At 36.9% G+C, this 21,175-nt stretch overlaps 1 protein-coding gene across 2 annotated transcripts in view; it reads left to right on the top strand.

The window, feature by feature from the left end:
- LOC127806193 (uncharacterized) overlaps positions 1–21,175 on the top strand; it is an 82,409-nt gene that overhangs the window by 14,210 nt on the left and 47,024 nt on the right. The window contains exons 2-4 of one of the 2 annotated variants that reach the window (XM_052343321.1): positions 14,831–15,316; positions 18,346–18,861; positions 20,152–20,678. In XM_052343321.1, coding sequence (XP_052199281.1) covers positions 14,831–15,316; positions 18,346–18,861; positions 20,152–20,235 — 1,086 coding nt within the window. In that variant the 3' untranslated portion in view covers positions 20,236–20,678. Of the gene's footprint in view, positions 1–14,830; positions 15,317–18,345; positions 18,862–20,151; positions 20,679–21,175 lie in introns of those variants that run through there. The other variant, XM_052343322.1, reaches the window with a different exon arrangement.

A 21,175-nucleotide genomic window follows, 5' to 3' on the forward strand; every position in this document is an offset into this window, starting at 1 on the left:
GTGGAGGCCGGTTTTCATTATCAATCAGTCATATTCTTTATTCCTTGGGTTCGGGTACAGTGAGAGGCGTGAGATAGAGCTGATTGTTTCAAGTTCTTGTTAGCTTCGGTTGAGTATTGTATCCGAGAGTAAAGGAAGAGGGAAGAGGGGAATTCTTGTACTGGTTTCAGACTTGTTTCTAGTGGATTGTTTGCTTCTTGGATTGCTGGATGTAGTGCCATGTAAATGGCATGAACCAGGGTAAATTGTGTGTGCTGCAATCTGGTTTGATTCCTCCTTTTTACATTCTGTTTTTATGTTCTACTTTCAGTATTCTTTGTTATTGAATCGGTGAGTTTCTTGAGTGATTATAGTCTCGGTTTTTACAAACCTCTAACCAAGCTTGAATTCTCCATTGGTTATTCACTGTGATTAAGGCACAGGTTTGTTCACAATTGATTGATTTTTCAGTCGGAGTTACCTGATCCCGTGTAGGTAATTCCGCAACTTCTTTCAGTCCTGATGATAGATTGTCTTTTCCTTCAAGAACAACAGATTTAAGATCTTCAAAATTTAAGGCCGTTGTGGTCATTTCCATTCCAATATCTTTGGCTTCCAGATTGCTGGCGTACATCTTTGTTTCATCTTCAACAGTTACCTCTTCCAATGGTGTCATGCTGATTTTTCTAGCAACTGCCTTAACATCCGGAATTGACTGATTTAATTCTTGCTACACACCTGAGGTAACAGGTTCAGCTAGGATTGGTTCACCTATGGATTTTGAAATAGGTTCCACTGGTAGGCTGATCTGGTATTTCTTTAACATCAAAATTAGTAGGTTTTCCAGCTTCTAGGTGAGGTTAATGAGTTGATTGCGTGCTTCCTTGATTTCTTTTCTTGTCGTGATGCATTCTTCCTTGATTGCTTTTCTTGTTGTGGCGCATTCTGCTTGATAGCAACTTGCCTCCACTTAGAGCTGTCCTAAGTTGATTACCAGATTGTTCGTCCTGGTTCCAATCGTTTCATTCGATTTTCTTCTTCCATAACTAGTGCTTGCCTCATTCGTCCACCTTCTTCCATCTTCGATGTCACCACAACATTTGACTGACCACTATGAAGAGCTCCTGAAGGTTGCTTGCGGACCTCCTAACTCTCAATCGAGGACTGGTTGAACATTAACCACCAAGAAGCGTCAGGAAGCAACGATCGAGTATTGTCAGAAGTTAACAATCAGGGAGCGTCAAAAATCATTGCTGAGAATCAACCTGTAGGCATCGCCTCTCGGATTTGCTACTCACTGTCGACTTGATTGCTCGAACTTGCATTGGATGAGGGTCGCCTAGCTCTGAACAACTTAGATTGGATTTTTTGCTCGTTGTCGATTTTGGAAACCTGCTGCACAATTTTTGTAACGAACACTTTCATTTCACAATTACTTCTGCTGTGCAATTCTAAAACCAAAACATCTAGAAATCGTTGGCCTATTAAATTTTCGAAAATAACTAATTTGAATAACTTCGATCAACTTCTAGGAAATGGCAGGCTTACGTAATTCGCCTGAGAGAATTTGAGCTTCCAAGAATCAGTGGCTCTGATACCAATTGTTATGTTTCTAGGGTTTTCCTAGGATTGAGAATGGAATTAGGGAATAGATCGATAATGAGAAATGGGAAGGGAGGGAGAAACCAAAAGGAGGGAAAATTGAGAGAATGGAGGGAGAATTTAAGAAGAATCAAGAGAGAGAACAAAATTCAAATTCATTCATTCAGTCATAAGCTCTAGTCTTTACTCATTAGCCTATTTATAGGTTGTTGCATTCCTTTTATTGTAACAAATTGAAAGTACAATCCTTTAACAACCTAAGGTACAACAAAGAAAATTACATGCAAAAGAACAATTACTTCTAATGCCCTTGGGGTCGTAACACTTTCCCAATGATATCATCCTAGAGACAATTGAACAAGTTGCAGATATCACTGCTACAAAAGACATTGCAGCAATTGGTACTGTCAACATTGAAGCTACCAATACCATTGAACTTGCCAATGACACTGCCAATGTTCGTGAACCTGCTAATGACACAACCAATGTCTGTGAACCTGCCAATGACACTGCAAATATTCTTGAACTTGCCAATGTCTGTGAATATGTTCAAATCCATACTCCTTTAAAGACATTGAAGTAGTATTCAAGAAAAGTACAACTCTCATAGCCTCTCAAGCAAGTCCAAGAATCAACTCCAACCCTTGGTAATGTAAACACTTTGAACTTGTTCAACTCTGAAACTGACAGTACTATTGTTTGTGATACTAATTCAAATTGTGATATCTATCTTCCTATTGCCTGGAGAAAAGGAACATGAAAGTCTACCCAACATCTTATAGCTAATTTCATCTCCTCGCATAGACTATCCTCCCGACACAAAAGTTCTCTCTCCACCTTGAACTCAATCTAAATATCCAAAATAGTATATGATGCTTTAAGGGATAGGAACTGGACATATGACATGAAGGAGGAAATGAGAGCTTTGGAGAAGAATGAAACATGGGAGATTGTGGTGTGTCCTAAGGAAAAGAAAGTAGTTGGCTGCAAATGGGTTTACATTGTTAAATTTAAGGCTGATGGAACTATTGAACTTTACAAGGCAATGTTAGTTGCAAAAAGCTACACATAAACCTATGGGGTGGATTACCAAGAAACTTTTGCACTAGTGGCAAAAATGAACACAGTGAAAATTCTACTATCCCTTTTTGGCTAGGAAATCCAACAATATGATATAAAAAAATGCATTTCTTCACAGAGACTTAGAAGAAGAGGTGTACATAGAGCCACCATTAGGTTTTGATAACAAGTACGGTCTTAATAAAGTTTACAGACTAAAGAAAGCCTTGTATGGACTAAAACAATCTTTGCAAGCTTGGTTTGGGAGATTCACTAAGGCTATGATGTAGTTTGGGTATAAGCAGAGTCATGGTGACCATACTTCATTTATGAAACGCTCAGGTAAGGGAAAAATTATAGTCCTATTGGTATATGTATAGTTATTGGAAGTGACGAGGAAGAAAAATTGAGGCTAAAAACACAATTGGCTCGAGAATTTGAAATGAAAAAGCTAGGGAAATTGAAATACTTCCTTGGAATTGAAGTGGCATATTCCAAACAAGAGATATTTATATCACAATGAAGTATATTCTTGACCTACTCAAGGAAACAGGTACCCTTGGATGCAAACCCCAGTGAGTACACCTACTGATCCAAACCATAGAATGAGCCAAGAAAGTAGGGAGGGAACAATCATTGATAAAGGGCACTATTAGAGGCTAATAGGAAGATTAATTTATCTCTCACACACCAGACCTGACATCGCTTATACTGTGGGAGTAGTTAGCTAGTTCATGCATGATCCTAAGGAAGCACATCTACAAGTAGTTTAGAGAATTCTCAAGTACTTAAAAGTTACTCTAGGAAAAGGAATTTTGTTCAAAAAGGGAAGTAACCTGACAATAGAGGCATACACCAATGTTGACTATGTAGGATCTCTCACAGACTAGAGGTCAACTATCGGCTATTGCACTTTCATAAGAGGAAATTTGGTTACTTGGAGGAGCAAGAAGCAAAATGTGGAAACTAGATCAATTGTAGAAGCAGAATTTCATGTTATGGCTCTAGGTGTTTGTGAACTTCTGTGGATCAAAATAATTCTAAAGGATTTGATGTTTGAAAGTGGATCAATGAAACTATATTATGATAACAAATCAACTATCAGTATAGCACACAACCCAGTACAACATGATCGAATGAAGCATGTAGAAGTGAACAAACATTTCATCAAGGAGAAAATTGATAGTGGACTCATTACTATCCCTCACGTGACATCAGAAAACCAATTGTTTGATGTTTTAACCAAAGAGTTGCCCACTTCTAGGTTTCAAGAAATTGCTGGCAAGTTGGGAATGAAAGATATCCATTCACCAGCTTTAGGGAGAGTGTTGGAATAATAGAAATGGAAGACTTACTCGGCTAATGAGCTCACCATTGAATAAAGAAGATTATGTTTTCTAGTGTAGATATGGAATGTACAATTAGTTTTTCTTTGTATTAATTAGCTGCCTAATTAGTTAGTTTCCTAATTGTATAGGTTTCCTTAATAGCTAGTTTCCTTAGAAGATAAATTGATAGTTTCTTTACGAAGGTGTCATGTTATAATTGGGAGCACTTGCAGCCTTTGTTCCTCTCAAGAAACCAATCAAACACCTCCCGATCACACTCTCAACACATCGGCCAATAAACCACAAAGCAAACAGATAATAAAGAATATAAATTAATCAAAGAACATAACAGGAAATGAAACACGCAAACCACATAAGAAGACAAAATTTTCTCTTGGTTCATGCCAATTGAATTGGCACTACATCCAGCCTTAAAACCACCACTAAGCAGCCTTCTTTATTGATGAAAACAATACAAGACTTCCCTCTTCACTTTCTCACGATACAAGCCTTCCCAAAAGTGTACAAGATTACAACTTTCTCACACTCTAGGCTCTCGCGAAATCAAAAGAGAACATGCGGCTTTTAGACCTTCAGCCCCTCACCCCCGTATTTATAGAAAATAGGGTGATATTTCCTAGGGTCGGTTATGAAATTTTCGGTTTTGCCCTCTACTAATAACTAATATTACAAGAGAGCCACCCACCTATCAACTAATCCCATAATCGCATACAAATATGTATATTAACCTATCACTAACTCTCGACAATCTTTAACATGTCAAAATTCATCTTAAATATAACTGTAAATCTATATTGTGAATATACAAGAATTTTGAGAATTCCTACAGTTGCTCAAGCAGATATACTTGTCAATGTATAATAAAAGTTTCTATTATATATTGCAAGGACCCACTAACTTTTGTAAATTCCAATTTTCTACCATATAATACAAATTTCTTTTATTTTCTTGCACTTATTCACATAAGCCCCTCAAGCAATTATAAAATTACACTCAAGACTTTGTTTTTACTTTTCTTTTGCCACATGTGCCCTCACTCCCAAGCACTCATATATATATATATATTATATATATATAGAACATATATTCATCATGCTAAGGGAACTTGAGTATTAAATTATTATTGGACCCCTTATTGGATTGTCACAGTGATCACATGTTTCGGCTACAAAATTAACAAAGAGGGCTCAATCTCAAGCTAATTATGTTATTGTCCTATAGTTCAAGCCTCAATATTTTTGGTCAATTATAGTTGAATTGTTGAAAGTTAAAGACTTTCAACCACCTTACTTTATCTCATGACCCTGAGGGTATTTTTGTAATAAAATCTATAGATGCATAAGTAATTGTACTAAGCAGTTACCGCTTTAGTTACTTGTACCATTTAGTTATGCCTTAAGAAATCGAGGGTAATAGCCTATGAAAGGCCATATACGGAGGATGATGGGAATCATTAATGAAGAGACTGGTTCTTTCCCTCTATATTCTAGAATTGGCCAAGCCTCAGATCCAAGGTGTGACATTTTGGTATCAGAGCTGGCGGTCCTCGGTAGCATATCCCTGCTTGAGGCGAAGTGAATTGCGATCAGTTGGTGCAATAAGTGAGTGATCGGATCTGGAGATGGTGGAAGGAACGAGACTTAAGCAATTGGAGTCTAGAATGGAAGCACTGAAGTTTGGGATGACTCAGACACATGAAGCAGTTACCCAAAGTAGAGAAGATGTGGCTGGGATTAGAGGTGGGATGCGGGAGGAGTTGACGACCTCTCAGGGGAACATGCATGCAACGTGAATTGGAAAGGCATAGGGAGGCTATGGATCAGTATTGCTAGAGGATTAACAGCATGTTCAACAAGTTGTTGTCTCTACCACAATTCTGGTTGCCTCTGGAATTTCCTCCCAGATTAGAGCTAATCCAAATCTGACCGGTCAAGGCATACTTCCAAGGCCTCAAGGAGCAACAGAGGCGGAGGAGTTACAGGACACGAGGCCCGGTGTCCAAGTAAGGGAACTAAACCAACATACTAGTAATCACACATCATTGCCAAGGTTAGAAATACTTTTGTTTGATGGATCCAGGCCGAGGTGGTGGATCCGTCGGTTTGAACGTTTTTTCCAATTCTATAATGTGGTTGAACCCCAGATAATTACCTTGGCAACAACCTATCTTAATGATACGGCTGATTCATGGTTTCAAGGATGGTTTCGATTTGGAGGGGGTTGAGACATGTTGGATTGACTTTGCTAAGGAAAGGTATAAAAGATTTGGAGAGAAGAACACGACGGACGTAATTGAAGAGTTTAATAAACTCAAACAGGAGGGAACAATTATAGAGTATTTGGAGAAGTTTGAGGAGTTAGGGGCCTTGATGTGGAATGCTCAACCATCCCTCACTGAGTAATACTTTGTGTCAAGCTTTATCAATGGCCTTAAGGATGAATTGAGATCTATGGTGAAAATGATGATGCACTCTATTGTTAGACAAGCAGCCGAGAAGGCCAAATTACAGGAGCTAACCTTAGAAGCTATCTACAAGTGGAACAAGGTCCAATCTCAGACTATTCCTTTGATTAGCCTACCTGCAAGAGGGAATTCTAAGACATTGGGGATAGGAGTGGCTTTGGGCTTATAGAAAGGGAATCATCATGCCCTGGCAATTAGGAACCCTATTATGGAACAGAGGAGACAACTTGGGTTGTGCTATAAATGTGGGATCGTTATAGTCCTGGCCACCAATGCCGAAGGCAATTGTTGAACATGGAAGGGATGGATGAGAAGAAGAAGTGGATAGTGGGGTTGTTGTGGAGGATACCCCTAAGGAGGACCAAGGATATGAAGGGGGAGAAATCTCATTTCATGCACTCAAGGGGGGACCTACGAGAAAAATCATCAAGGTGAGGGGACAAGTAGGGAAGAGGAAGATTATGGTATTGATAGACAGTGACAACACTCACAGCTTCTTGAATGAAGCAACTGCCACTAAATTGGGGTGCAAACTCATGGACACCACTCCCTTATCAGTGACAGTGGCTAATGGGAATAAGATGTATAGCCACTATAAGTGTGTCAGCTTTTAAATGGGTGATGCAAGAACAGGAGTTCATTGTTGATCTAAGAATTTTGGAATTAGGGGGTTGTGATGTAGTCCTCGGGGTGGATTGGATGAGGACAGTGAGTCTCCTGACCTTTGACTTCACATTAGATATTGAAGGGAAGAAACTAACATTGAGTGGCAGTTTGGAAGTAGGGGAATGTAAGGTGATCACTGGCAAAAGGCTACAGAATCTAATATCTAAAGGGAATGGGAAGATATCCCAAATGTTCTCCATTCGGGCTGTGGAGATGGGTGCAGATAAATAGGGAAGCCCTATTGCCAATGACTTCTTTGCGGAGGTAACACACCCTAAAGCTTTACAGTCATTACTATTGGAATTTAAAGATTTGTTTGTTGAACCCTTATCTCTACCACCAAGTAGACCCTTTGATCAATCTATCCCACTTAAACCCAACTCAGAACTAGTAAATATCCGTTCCTACTGGTACCCATCTATCCAAAAGGCTAAAATTGAAAAGCAAGTTAAAAACATGCTTAATTCTTCAATAATTCAACCTAGCTAGAGCCCCTTTGCATCTCCTGTTCTTCTTGTTAAGAAAAAATATGACTCTTGGTGTTTCTACATAGACTATTGACAGCTTAATGCCCTTACTGTGAAAAACAAATTCCCTATACCCTTAATTGAGGACATATTAGATGAACTTAAAGGGGATGCCATCTTCTCCAAATTAGATCTATGTGCAGGGTATCACCAAATCAAAATGAACCTTGTCAATATCCCAAAGACAGCTTTCAGAACCCACTAGGGCCTATATGAATTTAAGGTAATGCCCTTTGGGCTTACCAATGCCCTAGCCATTTTCCAGGCCCTGATAAACCACTTGTTTTCCCCTTACCTAAGGAAATTCCTACTTGTTTTCTTTGATGATATTTTGGTCTATAGCCTTGATCTGGAATAACACCTATCCCACCTTAAAACTACCTTTGAAATCCTTAAATCCAATCAGTTATATGTAAATCTCTCTAAGTGTACCTTTGCAAAGAAAGAGGTGGAATACTTAGGGCATATACTTTCGAGAAAAGGAGTTAGCACAGACTTAAAAAAAAATATCAGCTATGTTGGAATGGCCAAGACCCTCGTCTATCAGGGAATTAAGTGGATTCCTAGGGCTAACCGGGTACTACAGAAGGTTCATACAACATTATGGGATAATAAGCCCTTAACTAAGTTACTCAAGTAGGATAACTTCAAGTGGAACCCCCCCCCCAAGCAGAGGCAACATTCCTTACACTTAAGAGGGCTATGACACAAGCCCTAGTCTTGGCCCTACTTGATTTCTCTAAACCCTTTGTGGTTGAAACAGATGCTTGTGACAATGGGGCGGGAGTGATATTGGTGCAAGAAGGAAGGTCAATAGCCTATATCAGTCAGGCACTTGCTACTAAGCATTTGGGGATAAGTGTATATCATAAGGAGCTTCTGGCCATGATAGTGGCTATAAGTAAATGGAGGCATTATTTGGAGAGAACTCAATTCATTATTAAAACTAATCACGAGAGTCTAAGGTACGTACTTCGACAAGGATTACATACCCAACTATAGAGGAAGGGGGTGTCCAAATTGTTGGGCCTTGATTACATAATACAGTTAAAGGGGAACACCAACTCTTAGTGTATCAATGCAAGGGTTTTACTAGTTTTCAAAACTTTTTCGAAAAAATCATACAAACGCAATGGAAATAAAAGCGATAATCACTTTGCAAGACTTGGTATTAAATGATCATATGCATTACAATTGAAACCACACCATAGGGGGTAAGATGGTATATCTCACAGTGGTTTCAAATCTGATGTAGAGGCTGGAATCCTCCTTGTGGTAGCAATAGCTTGCTCTCGAACACTCATTTGGATGACTAATCCCGACCCTTGAAACTACAAGGGCCCTAGTCGATCCACACTTCTAGTAGTAGGTGAAATCAACAAGAATGCCTATTGGCTCGCTAGGCTTCTTGTTGGTGATTCAAGCTGGAAACGGGTTCAAAGAAAGAATACCCAATCCAATAGATAATCTATTTGGATGGGATTGCTACTCTAGCAATTAAGAGATGAGTGGAGCAAGAAGGAGAGCAATAGGGGAAGGGTTGTAGGCTCTGGAAGAAGGAAGAGAAGAAACACTGGCCGAGAGAATGGCCAAGCATCAAATGTAGGTGCAACCTTTTTTTTTCCTTCTTCTTCTTCTTCACTTATATATCAACATCTTGCATCATATAGAATTGTTGTTTAATTCTTGTTTAGCTCTTTAGCATTTTCAGTGTTCTAAAAATCAGGCTAGGCGCCCGCCTAGGCGCCGCCTAGCCGCTAGGCGACTGCTGGCCGCCCCGAAATTGCCCTAGTCGGGCCTCCTAGGCGCCGGCCCGAGTAAACGTCCGGCTTGGGTGCCCAGGCGGCGCCTAGTCGGCCAGCGCGCCTAGGGCTTTTTAGGGCTTTTTTTGCTAAATCATAAATCGAACCTGTTAGCGTCTCCCCCTCTTCACTCTCTTCTCACCTCAACGTTGCTGCCTCAACGTCGCCAAGCTTCATCGGCCCGCCAGTAGCTCACCGTCGTTGTTGCGTCCAACTCCATCCTCGCCGCCAAGCTTCATCGTCACCGCCTCTTATCTGTCGCGTCCTCCTCGTCCTCGTTGCCTCAGCGTCGTCGCCCCCGCCCCCGTCTTCGCCGTCGAGCTCCATCTCCGCCGCGGCAAGCTCCATCCTCACCGCCAAGCTTCATCGTCACCCCCTCTTATTTGTCGCGTCCTCCTCGTCCTCGTTGCCTCAGCGTCGTCGCCCCCGCCCCCGTCCTCGCTGTCGAGCTCCATCTCCGCCGCGGCAAGCTCCATCTCCGACGACTCGTAACCTCTCTCTCCCCCTCTCTCTCTGTGGGTTGTGCGTTTTTGCTGCGTTTCTGGTTTGTTTTTTATGTTTTTTATTTTATTTCATTTTCTTTTCTATTTATATATAATTATTAGATTTATATTTAATTTTTATTATTAATTATATATATTCTATAATATTTGCAAAAAATCTGCTACTTGCTTATAGTATATTAATGTTTTTATTATTGGTTTATGTTGCATTATTAATGCTTTTCAACTTTGATTTAATTAAAAATAACATCAAATTACATTACAAAATTTAAAAAATAAAAAAAAATAGCAGTTTTCTAGGCTCCGCCTAGGCCCCCGCCTAGGCGCCCTAAGCGCTAGGCCCCAGCTTGGCGCCCGACTAGCGCCTAGTGCTTTTTAGAACACTGAGCATTTTCAAAATTCTCAAATGAATGTAAATAAATTATAGCATATACAAACTCTTGCTAGTATCAATTTATGTTGTGTTTGAAACCATGTGGTTATGCATTAGATTTCTCTTATCCATTAAATCACTTTAAATTTTGGAGTAAAAAAACAATCCTATATGAGATAAGTTAATAATGCATTTTAATAATAAACTCTCTATTGGTTAAACAAAGAGATGTTTAACTATATATTAGCGTATTAACTATTTGCTAAAGTTCCTTAATTTTGTATTCATATAGTTAGTCTTCATTAACAACAAATGCAACATGCCAAGCCTTTATCCTACTAAGTGGGGGTTGGCTATATAATAATATAAGTTCTAGCTCTCCGTTCATTTCTATCCATAGGCTTATTTTTTGTCAAGCCCATTTATATAATATCAAACCTAAGTGCCTCCTACCAAGTTTTTCTTGATCTTTCTCTACCTCTTTTACTAACTTCTTGTTTTGTTCCATTTGCTCTCCTCATAGGAGTCTTTATTGGTCTTTTTCTCACATGACCAAACTATTTTAATTGTGTCGCTTGCATTTTATCTTCAACAGGAGTCATTCCAACCTTATTAATTAGTATGAATAACTTTATTTTTAATTTTATATTATCTTCTCCTTACATGATCAAATCATCTTAATTATATCTCTCATTCATCTTATTTTCAATAGGAGCAACTTTGACTCTATACAACTAATCTCATGTTTAATCCTATCATGTCTTGAATGACTAGACATCCATTATAACATCTTGATCTCAATTATGCTCGTATTTTGCACATATTGGTGTTTTATTACCTAACATTTATTCTTATAACATTTCTATAAATTTTTTTTTTTTAACTTCAATGGAATTTTACGATCACATAAGACATTGGATGCATTTTTCCATGTTAATCATTTTGTTTTAATTCTATTGGTAATGTTTTCATTCATAGTTGTCAAAGGTGCACCTAGGTGCAAGGCGCAACACTATGCTTGAGGTGCTTAGGTGCACGATGTGTGCGCCTCATGCAAGGGTGCATGAGGCACATGCCTTGTATATATAAATATATTAAAACCCTATTTCTTGTCCATTTGTCATTTTATATCTTATTTCTTGTTGATTTGATTATATATTCTTGTATATCAGTGAGAGGCGAACCTAGTGGTGTAAGAAGGAGCTCTACCAGATCTCCCACCCCCTGAGATCCTTCGGCAATGATGTTCACTTGTTAGAGAACTATTCATGTTTGCATTCTGCTTCTTTCTTCTTTCTTTCTTCTAATTTCTGTTGTAATTTAGAAGAAATAATTGATAAGAATGTTTTCATTGTATGCTCTATTAATTTTTTTCCTCTCTTCTAATTTCTTTTTCTATTTAAAAGAAACCAATTGTTTTTTTTGTAACTATTTTTGCTATGTGTTTTACTGTAACTTCTTTTTTCTTTTTTCTAATTGCAAAAGAAATTAGAAAAAACTAATTGTTTTCCTGTAATTGTTTTTTATAGTGTATTTTGCTATAATTTTTTATTTCCTCTGATCTCTTTTGCAATTAGAAGAAACTAATTGCAAAAAAAAATTAATTGTTTTTCTTCAATAATATTAGTTGTTATTATAGTATTGGATATTTGTTATTTATGATTTTATGAGTTTGCATCTACCTCTTAGATGCATCTTTATAGGTATATATTGAAAAGAATAGTGTATAAGTATTTTAGGAGCATTTTGAATAAATGTGCACCTCATATGCTTGAGGCTTGCGCTTCGTCTTGTGCCTAGGCCCCAAGCATTAATTTGTGCCTCAATATGCCTTTGTCTTTTGACAACTATGCTTTTACTATCTCTTCATCATTTTTGGGGGATTTATCTTTTTCTGGGGATCTGAATTTTAAGTCTCACCGTAACATCAATTACATAGCTTTATTAAACTTATATTTCATATATTCCATTTTCAATCTACCTTACTTTAGACCTTTAGATGTATTGAGTCACCTTTGTTTGGATGTACTGAGTCCATCCTTTACCTAGGGTATAGAGATAGACTTAAAGCAAACCTTTGGTGTATTCCAATTCTAATTGAAAAAGTCTTAGTATCCCCTCCACATGTTGTAACTCATATTTTTGCTCCATGATATGTCTTTAGTAGCCTGTACATGTGCAATGCAGACTCATTTCTCCTCTAAACCCTCCATAAGACCTTTTTAGGAACTTTGTGATAAGTTTTTTCTAAATCTATAAACACCACATATTTGTTTATTGCTAACTGTTTCCATTAGGCACCTCTACAAGTATATAGATTTCATCATTGACCTGCCAAGCATGAAACCAAAATGGTTTTCATAGACCTTGGTTTCTTTTCTTAACCTTTCCTCAACTACTCTCTTCCAAAGTTTCATAGTTGGTTCATTAACTTGATTTCTCTGTAATTTCTACAACTTTGATTAATCTCATTTGTTTTTCTGAAGAGGCAGTAGAATGCTGCTTCTCCATTTGTCAGACCTCCTCTTCCATTTAAGGATCCCATTGAATAATTTTGTTAACCTCAAAATATCATCTTCTCCCATGCATTTCCATGCTTCTATTGGGATATGTTTATAGAACATATAATTATTTTTCAGAATTATCAAGATGTCCCAATGTAAATTTGTTTCTCAACATTCATTGATAGACTTGAGAATTTCTCCTTCCATATCTCCATGATCACCCTGTCAGTTACTTACCTTTTGGTTTTCAACTTTTATACACTTGGCTCAAATATTTGTTCCTCTCTCTTGCTTTAGCCAACTAGATTTCTCTTTCCCCATCTTTCTATGAAGTCAGTCATACAAATTTTTATAGCCATTTGTTTTTGCTTCACCGACAACCTTCTATGCCTTTTTCCACTAAAGTATACATCTTCCAATTTTACTCATCAGGATATGTTCACCAAGTCTTGTAATGAGTTTTCTTGGTTTAAAATTTTTCTCTTACCTTCTTACTCCCCCATGACTTCTCTTGGTTTGGAGCTTTTCTTTTTGACTCTCCTAAAATAGCTTTTTCTGTATTTCAAATTGTAGCGCCCATCTCCTTCGGCATTATATCCTACATATATCTAGAAATGATTTAAAATCAATTATTTGCTAAGCTTATTTATAGATTTATCTTTATCATGTAAAAAGTTCATTAAATTGTAAAATATAGATATCTTATTCATCGTATAGACATGGTTAAAATTGATTTGACAATTGGATGTCTTCAAGTAAAAATCTTTGACTAATATATTTTCTTTTTTATTCTTATGAAGTAAATAAAGTAAGATCGTAACATAACATCACATAGGCATTCAATTTACCAATATATATGCAATATTCATATATAAATCATTTAAATCGATTGATATCTTTTAGATAATATTTATTATGTGTAATGCTAATTAAATTTAAAGTACTAGTACATTGCACCTCCGGACTTCGTTAAAATTAGTATTTTGATCCAGTCTCCAATTTAAATTAAATGACTAATTATTTTTAAGTTGTAATCATATTAAGTAGGATACTCTGAGTTTTAACTAATTTATAAATAATATCCATTAAAGAATTTGTGAATCATGTATACAAAAATATTTCTAATTTAAATACGCATACTTTGTTGATCTTATACCATATCAGATTTCGTGACATGGTCAACATAATCAATGATGATTATGTGGGATTAAAGTTTTGTGTTGTGGTGGTAGTAAATGCAGTTTACATTCTTGAATCAATTTTCATTTATTTGAAGTTAAACCAATGTATGTGTCAAATAATAATTTAATAATTTAGTAGTTTAATTTAACTAGACATTTTTTTTCATGTCTTACGCCATTTTAGATTTTATAAACATAGTTTGTATGATTAAATCATGACTGATAATATGGTCTTTTTTTTTTTTCCTTTCATTTTTAAACTCAATCATATTATATTTGTCAATCTCAATCATATTTGTCAAACAATAGTATCAATTTAGAAAAATTATATTATATTTTTCTTTTCAAACAGAAACAAAAATAGTAATAGACATGTTCGTAACTTTCATCAATTACACAAATCAAACTAAACATTATCTTAGTTATTTTTATAAATATTATGAAGAAAGAAATGATGTAGAGATGGAGATAAACAACCCTTCATCTTGGTTTCTTACTTCTTTATTTCAATAGGCAAAATGGTCTAAAGGTAATTAAAACATATAATGCAAGGGGAAAAAAGAAAATTGCAATGGGAAAAGGGTATAAAGTGAATTACATATAAAACATTAGGGTCTGTAACGGTAATTGTTGATGGTAGATGGGACAAAAAATTTGAACTCCTGTTTCCTAGATGATGAATAGACTTGTCAGCAAGAAGCATAGTTCTCAACTTGATAGGTGCATAAGAGCATATGCTTGTAATGTGCGTTAGCAATTTCTGCATTTATTGATGAGTGCAACATGTAAATGTTTTCTGATACTATGAAATGTTTGTCTAGGCTAGATCTTGGTCACTTGAAGGGTCACTCAAGCTGAAAAATTTGTGCGGATTTGGGGACCTCTGGGATGGTTCTTTGGCTTATTCTTGGGACCAAATATCAGGGGTTAGTGCTGGTGTGTCCTTGCCAAGATTCAAAGGATTGGCAACTCCGTTGCTAGCTCGAGTGTCTCTGCTTTCCCAGGACTGGCTAAAGTTTTCATCTTACAAAGAACGAGTTTTGGGATTGTCTCTTGGTCTATTATCATCCAGGAATCATGACTTGGCATATAACCTTTCTTGGCGTACCTTAACGGATCCATCCCAAATGGCATCCAGATCAATAAGGAGGCAGCTTGGACATGGTTTACTGTCATCCCTAAAGTACACATATAAAATCGACAGGAGAAATTCACCTTTTAGACCAACTCGAGGATATGCATTTGTTTCAACATCTCAAGTTGGTGGTCTTGTACCTGATTATCGGAGCTTACGATTTTTGCGCCAGGTTTAGTACCTTTGAGTGCTGTTGCTTTTGGTTTCCCCTTATTGTGGTTGCATTAAGTTATATGATTGTGCCAGCTTGAATTGTCTTATTTTTTGACTTATGAAAAAGAGTTGTGTCGTTATTGCTAGTATTATTATTTAGCTTGAGACTTTCAGTGTAAATGAGTCTATGTTTCCTTTCACATATCCTCTTATCACTTTTTTGTTTTGAAATTTCTTATATACTACAGTTAACTAGGTTATGATGATTCTTAGCGTGTGAGTATCTGCTCTCTGCTTGCTTGATTCATACTTTTTGAAACTATATGGTTATTCAGCATTATAGTCATGACTAACCCTTCCATTTCTTGTGCTCTCTTTTTTAAAATGGCGGTCTTGTGTCCCAATTTGACCTAATATAAATAGGCAATAAAATTGGTCTTCTTTTCTTCTTTTTATTAAACTACTTAGGGGGTGGGGGACCCTACATAAAAGAATAAGCAGGAAACCAGTGCTTCTCATTACCTAAAAACTAGTAAAAGTAAATCATCCAAAACCTTCAATGGAGGACAAAGCAAAAAAGAATGTCCTCCCTCAGCCACAAAAGTAAGGTGGATAAAATGAAGCCATCAAACAAAAACAGGGCTCCCTGAACTCTCAAAAGCCCTTGTATTCCTTTATGTCTATAAGCACCAAAAAGCATAAAAGAGAATGTTGAAAAAAAGGCTCTCACACAGTTGAGGAGTCATCCCCAAATCTCATGTGGGGATCGGGGAATGAAGCAGAAGGTATACTGTCTTACTATTGTTCTTACAAGTTATACCAATCCAGACTTACTTGCCCACATAAGCAACTTTAGGGGAACATGCTTCCATATGCTTCAAGGAAAGCCAGAGTTCCATACACTTCCATACAACTTTGTCAAAAAGGGCAGCGTGAAAAGAATGGAAAGTGAATATAATGGGCTACATAGCCATCTATGCTCCCCTTTTTTGAAGATTGATCCTGAAGTATACCCAGATAAGGTGACAAGGAGTCGACCTGTGCATCTTGAAAATTCTATTAGATATTATAGGCTTCATTGGAGTTTTATCAGCTGTGAAGTGCTAATCTATAAGTGATTCATTTTCCAGTAAGCTTTGTGGATTCTCATGTTCACAAACTTCTGTTGCTATGTTTTCCTAATTATGGATCCCTTCCTGATTTAAGCAGGCATGATGGATCAATTATACCTGGGGTTGTTATGGATCTCCCTTAAAGTATATCTGATGTATCTTGAGATTTAGATAGCTTATGAAAAAACCTGAAGTTGTTCTTGCCGAAGAAATAAAGCACAAGATTCAATTGTGTAATTGTATCTAGACTGGTTTATTGATCTTGTTCTTTTTAGCTTGACTGTTGGACTATCAACTTATATCCTTGTGAATTGTCGTCAGTTATGTTTGAATATGTAGTTATTCGATTGCACAATGCTTCTGTGGGTTGATTAAGGGTGGTCAATTTGTACTTGATTGGGGCTAGATCTGCTTGTGTGTAGGTCAATTCCCCCCCCCCCCCCCCCCCCGCCGCGGCGGGGGGGGGGGGGGGGGGGGGGGTTGCGGGAAGTAGAGCATAATTTGAACATGGCCAAAAAAAAAAAAAAAAAAAAGAGGGAGAAACTGGAGTAGGGCATACTTATAAGAAAATTGTTCTTACTTCTTATGGCCGGAAAGCAGTGTATTTGCAATTGAGTGTGTTTCAAGCATATCGGGTGGGTCAAAAAACTAGTTATTGAGAACGTATGTCAGATTTATGGTGTTTAGTAAATATATTTCAAGTTGTCTAGTTGGAGGGAAGGAACAGCACACCCTAATTAGGATACAGGTTTAACCATGTATCGTCTTGATGTTGGATTTTGTCAGGGAAACATGATTATTATCACAACGTCAAGGAGTATGGCAGTTTGTATTATGGCCGTGTTCTTTAGTATTGAGAAAGGTTAAAATAGCAGGTTTTGCAGAGAACAGATTTAATTACTATTTCAGCCCTGTTCCAAACACTCTGATACACTGCCACAGATTAGTCAGGCTGTGCAACAAGGATATGTTTCCCTACACAGACAACTGGTCATTTGTGGCTATTATTTTTTTTACAGAAAGTAGGTTGATGGCCTTTTACAGTTTGTGAACATAAGAGTTACCTGATTACTAAAAAGTATCAACATCATACAGTAAATCTTTGTGAACATGTTGTCTTTCTATAAAAAGTTGTGTAACAAAAACACTTTTGGTAGTGCGGTTTAATCTTGATTCGGGTCTTCTTTAGTTAAAAGTTGTTCACTCTTGTTGGTTTTACCACCCTAGGTTTCTGAGATTTGATGTGGGACAGCAGGGAGAAAGTTCTGGAAGTAGGGAAGAAAGAGAAGAGATTAAGAAGATGTTTAAGAAGAACTGAGGCCAAGAGGATAAGAGAAGAATAGCCAAGAGAGAATCCAATACCAATGTATTCAATAACAAAGCTCCATAAAAAGTTACATCATCATGAGCCTTATTTATTGGCCAAGACAATCAAAGTGGAAGGAGATCATATAATCAATATGATTCCAATCCAAATCCGAAATCCTATAATATCTATAATTATCTAATAGAAATGGAAACAAATAAAAAATAATAAGATAACAAAATAAATCCTAATCTATGTCAAATCTTTAAAACCAGAATAGGAAACAATATCAAAATTCTCATATCTTTATCCCTATCATGATTGATATTTTGTTCTCTGGACTATAGTTGGCTCAATTGGTCTGGTGTCATGGTTCTTAAGCTTATTGGCAATGCCAATATAACCTTCTGTTCATCCAATATGGAGATGTAACTGATTGTTTAGCTAGATCAGTTTGTAATTTTGGAGTTTTAGTTAACCAAAAAGAAATAAAACCAAGATCTTGCCCCATTTATTGATACCTTTACCCTGTAGACTATCTATTGTATATTGTTATATACATGCAAGTTTATAGTGTTTGCTTCGCTGAACAAATTTCTTTTGTTGTCATACTTTGTGTTTTATCAACAGGAGTTTGATCTTCGATATGGTTTCCCGTTGGGTTTTTATCATGCTGCACTGAACTTTGGGGTCTCCTGTGGTGTCATTTTCCCTTGGGGAAGTGGGTACATGAACATGCCCTCACCCATATCTGAGAGATTCTTCTTGGGTGGCAATTTTTCTCCAGTTTGCACCTTGAGTGGCCCAACTGCACTGTTGGGTTTTAAGTCAAGGGGTCTCGGCCCTACTGAGCCTAGGAGGCAAATTAAACAGAAGTCCAATGATGAAAGTTCTGACACTTGTTCTGGAAGGGATTTTCTAGGAGGTGACCTTGCCCTTACTGCTTTTGCAGACCTTTCTTTTGATCTTCCATTGAGGGTGTTCCAAGAAGCTGGTATCCATGGGCATTTTTTTGCTTGTGCTGGTAACGTTGCGAAATTAACAGAGAACGCATACCAGGATTTTTCTCTCCAGAAATTCCGGAAGTCATTCCGAAGCTCTGCAGGATTTGGCATTGTTGTACCCACTAAACTATTTCGCGTGGAAGTAAGTTTTTTCTCTGCCCCCCCCCCCCGCGGCTGGTAAAATATTGATATGCGTATGCATCAGGAATCTTTGTTTATCGTTTTTCATTTCATTATCTTTACAAAAAACTTTGAATCTTGATTTTAACTTTTATGTATCCCAAGTCCTTTCCAGTAAGAACTCACAGGATAATTCATTATTGGAGAGTTCAATCTAATCATCTTTTTAGCAGATAGGAAAGATACCAACAGAAAAAGAAAAGAGAGAAGCAGAGACCTATTTTTCTGCAAACTTTCTGATGGACTAAACAGATAATGGAACCTTGAACCTCTGCTATATTTTCCTCTCTTTAGTTATAAACAAAAAGGATTTCATTAAATTATCTGTAAACTTCTTTGCCTTTATATTCCCAACAATTAAACAGACCCTTATAATTATAGGATTGGAAAAGAGTTTATGATATCACTCATCCTGTTGGCTCTTAAGGCAATGGTTTGGATTTTTAACTTTTTTTACTATTTATTTCCTTTTTATAATGCTGCTCTAATGACTAGCAGAGAAAGCTTTGTGAAAGAACTTAGCATGCCCAATGATCAGGATCAATTCTTGTCCCTTCTCTCTTTTACCTATTATGGTGTTTCTAGCCTAATAGATTCACTTGCACTTAGTGGAGTTAGGGGTCAAACTTGTTGAAGGTCTCTATACTTAAAGTTCCTGGCCGACTGAGGTTATTATGGTCACGTCCAAATAGAGTTTCCAGTACAGGTGACCTATCTTTTATTGTTTTTCTTAGTGAATAAAAATTAAAAAGAGAAAAGAAAAACTTGAAGGTGTTAGTTGTTTGAAATAAGGTTAGCTGGTTAAGCTGTGCATTAATATTTTACATTTGGTGTTGGCTGTCAGAATAGATGGATGTGATCTCTTTGCAAAATTAGTTTGATAGTAAAATACCAAATATGTAAATATTGCTAGTCTGCAACATGATTTGATGATTTGACCGTGCTTGAGCTATAATTTCTATTTAGAAAGGACCAATAAGTTTGGTTAGAAGTGGATCTTCGTTAAAAGTTTTCTAAGTACATCATCCTCAATCATACAATCCAATTCACCTTGACAGATTATCTTAAACAATCCTCTATAACTTATATTTAAGGGAATTAGGATTCAAATGTTGTTGCAATGTGTATCGTTGGAGAACTCCTGTGAGTGAGATCCTTTTCAGAAGTTTGTTAAATTGACCATGCATAAAGTTGCTCTTTCTGCACCATTGTTTTTTTTTTTTTTTAGAGCAATGACGAGCAATCTTTTCAGGTTAACTACTGTTACATCCTGAAACAACTCGAGCATGACTGCGGGAAGACAGGCGTGCAGTTTAGCTTCTCTTCACCATTTTAATTTTGTATCCATCCTTCTACGTTCTGTGATGAGCAAAATAGAGTTAACAAAGGAAGCCAGCCTGTTAGTGGGTTAGGGTTGAATTTTGTGGGGGGCTATTTGGGAGCAGTTTATGGTTCCACTACATTGTCAAGCAAGCAGTGTAGAAACAAAAGATTATGCAACTTGAAAACGGGGTCTTACTCTTACAGTAGTAGTACCTCGTTTATTGGGTGGTACTGGTAGTGTCATCATACTTATTTGAGAAAAAGGTACCTTCTTTATTTTTTAAACAAAAGGAAAAAAAAAAAAAAAAAAAACATCTGTATTGGGAGACACTATCTCACGCGTTCTTTTCTTGATTCAAGTTGAGGGAAAATAACTGTATTGTGAGACTCTTTTGACTAGTTCTTTGGTTCTCAGTTTAAGAGAAAATAAAGCGTGGCAATCTTTGGTGCATCTAATATTATGACGTGTTAGCCAATTAGATTTATCTGCCTATCTATTCTACTCTCTGGATCGTCCAATGTGGATAAATTTAACTTTCTGAGGAGGATTCAGTACCTGCCCAATACATCAACAATAGTACCTGCCCAAGAAGAAGAACAAAAGAAGAGGATTCCCTTTGCAAAGGAAATTACGGAGAAGTCTCTACCTCCAAAGTTTAAGATGCTTCAGTTATTTACCTATGTAGGAAAGGAAGACCCACTGGACATATTTAGAATTATGAAGCAGCTATGGATGAGAAGATGTAATCATGTGTCGAGCTTTTTCTTTTAACTTTTATTGACTACCCTTGCATATGGTTCTATATCTTCCTTTGATCAATTATGGAGAGAATTTATCAAGGCTTTTATCATCAATAGTTTTAAAAAGAATGGATGCTACGTACTTACTCAGTATACCAAAGCAACAAGGAGACCTTGAAATGATATATTGATTGATTTCAAATTGGTACTCT

This window comes from Diospyros lotus, chromosome 7 (assembly GCF_014633365.1).
Source record: "Diospyros lotus cultivar Yz01 chromosome 7, ASM1463336v1, whole genome shotgun sequence".
Lineage (NCBI taxonomy): Eukaryota > Viridiplantae > Streptophyta > Magnoliopsida > Ericales > Ebenaceae > Diospyros > Diospyros lotus.